The sequence below is a fragment of the Varanus komodoensis genome, unplaced genomic scaffold, assembly GCF_004798865.1.
Source record: "Varanus komodoensis strain SLA01 unplaced genomic scaffold, ASM479886v1 scaffold18_1, whole genome shotgun sequence".
Taxonomy (NCBI): Eukaryota; Metazoa; Chordata; class Lepidosauria; order Squamata; family Varanidae; genus Varanus; species Varanus komodoensis.
Genome location: NW_025335548.1, coordinates 1666968 through 1674839, shown reverse-complemented (window position 1 = coordinate 1674839; position 7872 = coordinate 1666968). Strand labels below are relative to the sequence as shown.

The 7872-nt window shown below is 47.7% G+C and overlaps 1 protein-coding gene across 1 annotated transcript in view; it reads left to right on the top strand.

Moving 5' to 3' along the window:
- Positions 1–3164: 3164 nt before the first annotated feature.
- NFE2L2 (NFE2 like bZIP transcription factor 2) overlaps positions 3165–7872 on the top strand; it is a 27458-nt gene continuing 22750 nt past the window's right edge. The window contains exon 1 of the mRNA XM_044427108.1: positions 3165–3397. Coding sequence (XP_044283043.1) covers positions 3377–3397 — 21 coding nt within the window. The 5' untranslated portion in view covers positions 3165–3376. The remainder of the gene's footprint in view (positions 3398–7872) is intronic.

Below are 7872 nucleotides of genomic sequence, written 5' to 3'. Positions count from 1 at the left end.
CTTTGTTTTGGCATGTGCTGATGCTGTTCCGTGATTGCTTCAACTTGCCAACTTGCAGCTCAATCCCCATTTACTCTGCTAGTGCTCAGCCAACTTCTGGCAGCTTTGCTGTGGCGTGTAATTGACAAGAGGCTGAAGGGTGAAGCTGTCACAGGATCATGGACCCATGTGTAGAACTCTCCATGCTGCCGTTCAACCTGTAATATCCAGCACACCATTTTTATACTCAAAACTATTACCCATTACATCAACCTTCTCCAACATGGTGGCCTCCATATTTTTGGACTTGCTTTCCCAGTGTTTCTAACAATGGACCATGGCTACAGTTGCTAGAAGTCCAAAACCTCTGGGGGACACCAGGTTGGGAAGGACTGGATTAAATATATTTATTCTCCAATTCATGTAACAAAGCCCTAGCAGCTGTCTTTTTATAAACAAAAGCAGCTTTGTGAAGGGGGTTACAGAGAAGTTGTGCCTGTTTGCTTAACATGACATGTTATTGTGGGTTAAACAACCCCTGATGAGCTGCAGAGTGTGCTAGGTGTGTGGAATCTGCTCTGAATATACAATCCGCAGCTGGGGCCATTGGGAAATGCTTGGAGTTGGAGGGCCTTTTAATGAGACCATTTTTGAAAATGTTGTTCTCCTTCCTTTTCATCACAAGATTCATTAAAGTTATGCCCCAGGACAACTGCATGTTCCATGGCACAAGCCTAATGCATAACTTCCGTGGCCTAAAGTGTCAGTGTGGTCCTGCCTTTACGCTTCTCCTGAATTAAAACTGTTCACTCCACTGGAGCAATAGGAATGTTATTCTGTATGAATTCTGCTCAAACCTTATTGAATCCCATTTGTATTTGTTGATTTCTCTAATTAGTATTGCAACATAAAGAAGAATTGACTGCAAAAATAAATAAATTAGAAGCTCTGCTTGCTATCATGGCATACATTCAACCCTAGGCGATTGCAGTATTCTAAAAACAGCAAGGCCGAGTCAGATAGCATGTGAAAAATCTGTTCCTGTTTGTATGCTGTGACTAGCAAGCTTTCTGGAGGCTGCAGTGGCACAGTACTAAGCAAATCCAAATGTTGTTCCTTGTTTTCCTCTAATGCTAGCCACTAATTGGTTACATTTAGGTATCACCATCAATATTCAAAAGCAAACTTTCTCACTTTCCTTCTCTAGAAGTCAGGACCAATGGTTATGGCATATGGAAGCTAGGAGATTATTTAATGTCTTTATTGGATTTCTATCCCACCTTCTTTCCAAGGAGCACAGTTATGGTTCTCTCAATAACCCTGTGATTTTTTCAGCCTGGAGCACAGGCCGGAAGATCTCCTACTCTGTCATAAATGAACAACCAAGTGTGTCTGCTTATTTTATTTAACACATGTGTAAGCAAAACATCTGGTGGGTTACAGTTTGGGGCAAGCTGACACATTAATGCCTTTTAACCATGTTCCCATGGATGTTGGCATGCAAGCTGCTTAAACTGTTACACCTTTTTTCACTTTTCCAGTGCATTGGACAATTGAAGAGTGAAATAGAATTTTCCATATCTGTGTTGCTATTGGAGAGTATTTCATCACTGTTCACATAATAGCTATAGTGTACTTAATCTAGCTCCCATGAGATCCTTCTTGCAGGGTCTGCAACTAACGATACTTAACTAAGAATTCCTCAGCAAAACATCTTCCACCATCCTTGACCACTGATCATGTTGAGTGGGGCAGATGGGAGTTCTAGTCCAAACCATCTGGGAGGAACCTATATTAGGAAAGGCTGAGAGTTCTTCTGGATTAACTGACCACACACAGAGAGGACTTTTGTTTAAGAAACAGCCTGTTCAGCACTCTGCATGTTTGCTTGCAATTGCAAAAATCTCTTGAAAACTGAGAGGGTGGAACAACCTTTGAGAACACACTTCTGCATTTCAGACTTGACCTCTTACAGCCACAGTCAAGAGGAGTAAGTGTGAACAAGACATCTCAAGCAACTACTATGTACTAAATTGGGAGTACAGGGGTGCAATGAATGAATGAATGAATGAATGTACGAAACAGGCATTACTGCTTGGAATGCTGGGAAGCAACACCAGTGTCAGAGGTCGGCAGGTGAGCAAAGGCAGGGGGCAGTTGCTACCTCTATTTGCTTGTTTCCCATTTCTCCCTGGATAGCGGCAGCAAATTCCCTGTTGGACAATTCTGAAAGTATGGAGTGTAGCAGCGTATTTGTTACACGAAGACCATCTTACCTAACCTGGTGCCCTCCAGCTATTTTGCACTACCATTTTTACCAACCCAGAGCATTGGCAATCCTGATTGGGACCGACAGTAATTCAGGAGTGCTGAATTGGGAAAGTCTGTATTAGAATGAGCGACCAAGAGAAGTTGACTGTAAGGAGCAGCTGCTGGCTCCTTCACTCAACTCATCTGCTCTTGAGTGGTGCTGCGACTCATTCCCGTTTTCCGCACGAAATGCAGCATGTGAACGGGAGTGCGTGGCAGCAGCTGCTTTGCCTCCGGTTGCCTTGCAACCGGGGGCCTTGCAGATGCTTTGGCCTGCAACTGTCATCAGCCCTGCTCAGCGGCACAGCCACTGCCGAGGGCTCATGGGAGTTGTAGGCCAGCCTTCAGAAGGGCCACCAGCCGTCCCCCCTTGCCCGACAAGGAGCAGGAGCAGCCGCTGCTCTCTCCTCCATCCGCTTAGCCTTCGCTCTGGTGGCATAGGTGCAATAACTGGGACTACTAGGCCAACCACAGCCACTCGCTGACCAGCGGGGGGGGGGGGGGGGGAAGGCAGTGGCAGGTGCTTTTTGTAGCCACCTCCTCAGCTTGCTCGCCCGAGCGATTGCAGCGCGACGAGCGGCTACCGCTGCTCCACTCGCGATCACGCTGAGTCGGGCACAGTGAGGCGGGAGGAGGATCGGGCCCCTTCCAGCGCTGGCGCGCGTGCCGCCGCGTCTCTCTCCCCGTTCGCCGGGCGTCTCTGACCACCGCCGCTTGATCGCCCTCCTCCCAAGCCCGCCGGCTGGCTGGCTGGCTCCGTTGTGCGGAAGAGAAGGGGCCGTCCCTCCGCCTCCTCCTTCTCCCGAGGCCAGCGAGTGGCTCGGGAGAAGGCGGGGAGAGGCGGGGCAGGGCAGGGCAGGCGGCTGGTAGTTTCCCGGCAGGGTACGACGTAGGGAGAGCAGAGGGGGCCGGGGACAGCGGCTCGGCGAAGCCCAGCAAGGCAGGCGGGCGGGCGGGCGGCGTCGCTTCTGGAGCTTCAGTGGCGGCGCCTCGGTGGGGCGGAATCTCTTAGTCCGGCGAGTGCGAGCGCTGTCTCGCGAAGAGCCCGCGTCGCTAGTGCGGCTGCCCTGCTCGTGACTCTTTCACCATGGAGGTCGAAATGCCACAGGTGAGACGCGCTACGCCCGCCTGCGAGGGCGCGGGACTGAGCAAGGAGCGGGTCCCCGGGGAGGAGGAAGGGGAGGCTGCCGCCGTCCCGTTACTCAGCGCCGGTCCCAGGGGGCGTGGGAGGGGCCGGCTAGCGCGAGGCCTCCTGGCGAGTTCACTTATCTTCCCCGACTTGGCTCGGGAGGAGGAGGGGAGACGGGAGAGGCTCCGCCCACCGCCCGCTGCGGGGCTCCCTGCCCCTCTCCGCCTCTCTCCGCCGAGCGCCGCCCCGCCGCCCGTGACGCAACAATCACATTCGCGCACGCTGACTCACTGCCGGCGCGGCGCGGCGCTGCCCGCCGTGGCTGCGGGGGGAGGGCTGGGGCCGCTTGCGAGCGGGAGCAATGGGCTGCGCTGCGGGGACGGACGAGCCCTCGACTGACAGCTGCCCCAACGGCTCAATTTAACCTGCTTGCTTTGCTAAATCTTCCTCAAGTGCTCGGCTGTCAACGAGACTTGCGAAGACAGGGGGCGCCTCTAAGTGTGGGTCGGGCTCTGCCCCCTCTTTTCTCCTGCTAGAGTCTCCGCCACACAAGATTGGGGATTGGGGAGCGAGGCGGCAGCGTGGTTGCAAAAAAATCTTCATATCTTACTCTTCTTAACCTTGGGGTTGGGGAGGGGGGTTGGGCTGAATGCTTTGGGCTATATTTAATCTGAAAGCGCTCCAAGGAAGTAGGAAAGGAAAATGAAGTATTATGGCCCGCTTCATGCGTTATATGATCTCCATGGCCGGTTTAGTCGCACATGGTAAAGTGGGCTATTGCATGTGAATGCTGATGGTGTAACCATCCAGTTATACGTCTCTTTATTTAGATTTATCGCCCCCCACCCCCTCTTTGGTTGCAAGAGTCCCCGAGATTATTTCTTTGCAGAGGGAAGACGGTATAAATGGTCGTTTAGGAAGTGCAGTGTAAGAGTTATTTTGCTGTTACTAGATGGGTCACAAAGGAGATGCCTGATACAGAGATGTCCACTTGAAAGATTAGGATAGTTTTATTTGTTTTCCCATGTCAAGATCTGGGTCTTCTGTAGGCTTGGTACTTGACCCTGTGTGCACAAACGACCAAGGCATGTGTTTCTGTGTAGTTTTTTGTGATGTTTAGACTTAAGATATGCCGAAAAGGAGTGTTGAGTAGCATTTTGGTTTAACAATTTCCTTTATGTTCTATAGGATTAACAGGTCTTGAGGGGTAACAGGTCTGCAGCTTTCATCTGATTACTAAAGCTATTACAAGAAATAACCATAAGCACACAGCATGGACATTTATTTAAAATATTTAATATATTACTGGGCTACTTCTTTAAGAAAATATTCATAATAGTTTTTAGCGAGTATCAGCACTATTATGAAAAGTGACAGGAAAACAAACAATATGTATTTAGAAAATGTAGTCTAATTAGAAAAAATGCTCAGTGCATCCTTTGAATACCAGATAGGATTGCACCCTTAATCTAAACCCAGCATACTTAAACAGATAAGAATTGAACAGGTTGGATCCAAATTTACCCTTCTGTGAACAGGAAGGTCTCATTCCATTTGAAGAAGTGACCCAGATCCAGAGGTGGCATAGGAGGATAGGAGGCAACCTTTGCCAAATTCTTCTACCTTTCACATTGTTCTAGGCAGTCTCCCAGCCCTCTGGAACAGCTTTTCAGGAAGGCAGGGAAAAGGACGAACTTAAAAAAAAAAAGTTTCCTCAACTGGGTGTTTCCTATGAATGAAGTTTCTGCTCATAGGATGTTTGGATCTACTAGTATGAAAGTTAGAATAAAAGCAGACACTGCATGCCTTGGATAATAAAAAAAAGTCTTAATCTTTGATGAAAGGAATACAGCAGAGGCATAGAACATGAGGACCTCTGGGAGCCAAGTCTAGCTACCTGGGATTTGCCAGATGGCCACAGCCATTTCCTGCTTAATCCTCCCTCACCCAGTCTCTAGCCATTTTGTGATTTCCCAGCTTCTGTGCAGTTTTTTCCTCATTCTGAAAGGTTGAAATGCCTTTCCTAAGTCGTAGCTACTGGCAGCAAGAGCTTTAGCCTAAAATATATGGTATTTAGGGCAATTTAGCCCCAACCACTGTGACTTCACCTCTGGACCCCATTGCTGGAATGTTGTTGCAAGAGCTTCTTTGACATGGAATTGGCCCTCTGACTGAAAAGGGTTCAACAGATAAGATATATACCCTATGCTGGCATTTGCCCACTTGCATATGAAGCTGAAGTACGAAAGCTGAAGCTCACTGGGCAATGTAAAATTCATAAACATAAAATACAATGTAAGATAATGCCATAAATATGATTAAATTTAAAGTAGAGATTTAAACTCACATTTTAAACAGCTAGGACATGTTTATAAAACCATGCTTGTTAAAGCAACTGGCATAACTCCCTGCGTCCATGTACTATTTAGAGCTGTTAAAGAGCTTAGGGTTGGCACTGAAAGGATGGCCGAATTGACACCAGGCAGGCCTCAGTGGGAGATTCTGTCATGATTAAGGGGCTGCCATAGAGAAGGCCTTCTTCCTTGTTGCTCCCAGCTGAACCTCCCTTGGGGGCAGCCTTTGGAGGAAGGCCTCAGATGTTGAACGTAGGCTCTGTGTAGGTTGTAGTTGAGAGTGGTGCTCTGTCAGTATTGCTGTCCCAAGCTGGGTTGCAGGCTCACTTGTAAGCCCACCCTCCCCAGCTGTCTGCTATCTGGTTAGGCTGTCATGTAGAGTGCAAAAGCCTGAAGAGGACTATTTAAGAAAAATCAGCTGAATTTGTTTATCGAATTCTCAAAATTGTGACCCTTACCTTATCAGGGTTTCCACTTGTGGAAACTCTGTAAGTGCAATCAGCTGAACACATCAAGCCTTTTCAGACCTTCATGCTCAATGCTCAGAGGTCTAATGTATCAGGCAGGGACACTGGGGTTGGGACCCATGTCACCCTTCACACTTTAGTCTGACATTCAAACAGGTGATTACCTGCATTGGATGAGGGTGTTCCAAAAATGTGCTGCCACTGCTCAGAAGGACCTCTTCTGGTTTTCTTCCCACCTAATTTCACTAAATATACACACCAAAAGGGCTGTTTTATGCATTTTGCCAAATGCCACACACACAAAAAACACCCTCATGGATCCTTAGGGGGGACTAAAACACATTCAAAGAACCTTAATAAAAGCAGAGTCAAGATGTTGCTTTGCATATCTCCCTGGGTGTTTGCGCGCGCGCGCGCGCGCGCGTGCGCGCTCTCTCTCTCTCTCTCTCTCTCACACACACACACACACACACAAACACAAACAAACACAAACACAAACACAAACACAAACACAAACACAAACACACACATTTTGTGTGTTATTATTGGTGAAGTCTCAACAGGTTTGGAGATGAAAACTATCTTTAAGACACTGAAAACTTGAATGTGTTTCCTATAAATTGAACAGCTGCCTCCTAGTTTTAGGTACTGTGGAAGATAACAGCCAGGTTCCTTGTAGTGTTGTTCCTCAATTCTGTTTGTGTTTTTACAAACAGGAAAGGGAGGGAAAATATCTTCTTGGGCACCTATTTTCTTACAGCATTCCTACTGATAGTGACAAGGTAAGAAACAGAGCTTTACTGTGGTTTTCCTGGACCCAAGCAGCAGTAACTTTGAGCCCTGGAAAAACAAATTCTTGGTGTACCACAGACTTATGCTACAAACAGTTGGGTGTGAAACACAAAGCATAATAAAATTACCTTGGCATCTCCTAACAACTCTTTCATAATCTCACTCCCCATTTTGGTCTCTCAGGGCTTGGCTCTATGTACATATAATTTTATTGTACTGTTAATTATCTACTTAATCTACAAGTACAAAGGTTGACGTTTTCATTTGCTATACGGCAAACAGGGTGAACAAAGGACATTGGCTTGCATTTCTTGACTTCTCATGAAATAGGGCTACTTGGCCGAAGTTAATATAATAGTCTAATATCTTTATGCTTAATTGAAATTCAGTACTGTATACAGGGTGGAAGAATGGCCATTGTGTAACTAGCATGTAGATACCGTAAGGTTTACAAAGTGGTAATTCCCTTACGGTAGTGGAATGCTGAGAAGCAGGCCTGTGGCAAGGAGGTGACTCTTTAAGGGCTAATGAACATGATTCCTGGCTTGTGGCTGTTGCTTTTGAAATTGTACTTGTGGTGGCTGTTCCAGGCAAACAGCTGCTCTGACTGATTTACCTGAAGGAGCGCTTACATCCATATACGCCTGCCCGCCCGCCCACCCCTTGAGATCTGCGGGAGAGGCCCTTCTCTGGGAACCCTCCGTGAAAGAAATTAGGAGGGTAGGTACTCGGAGGAGGGCTTTCTCTGTGGTGGCGCCCAATCTATGGAATGCGCTCCCCAGAGAGGTCCGCCTGGTGCCGTCATTATTTGTTTTTCGGCGCCAGGCGAAGACCTTTTTAT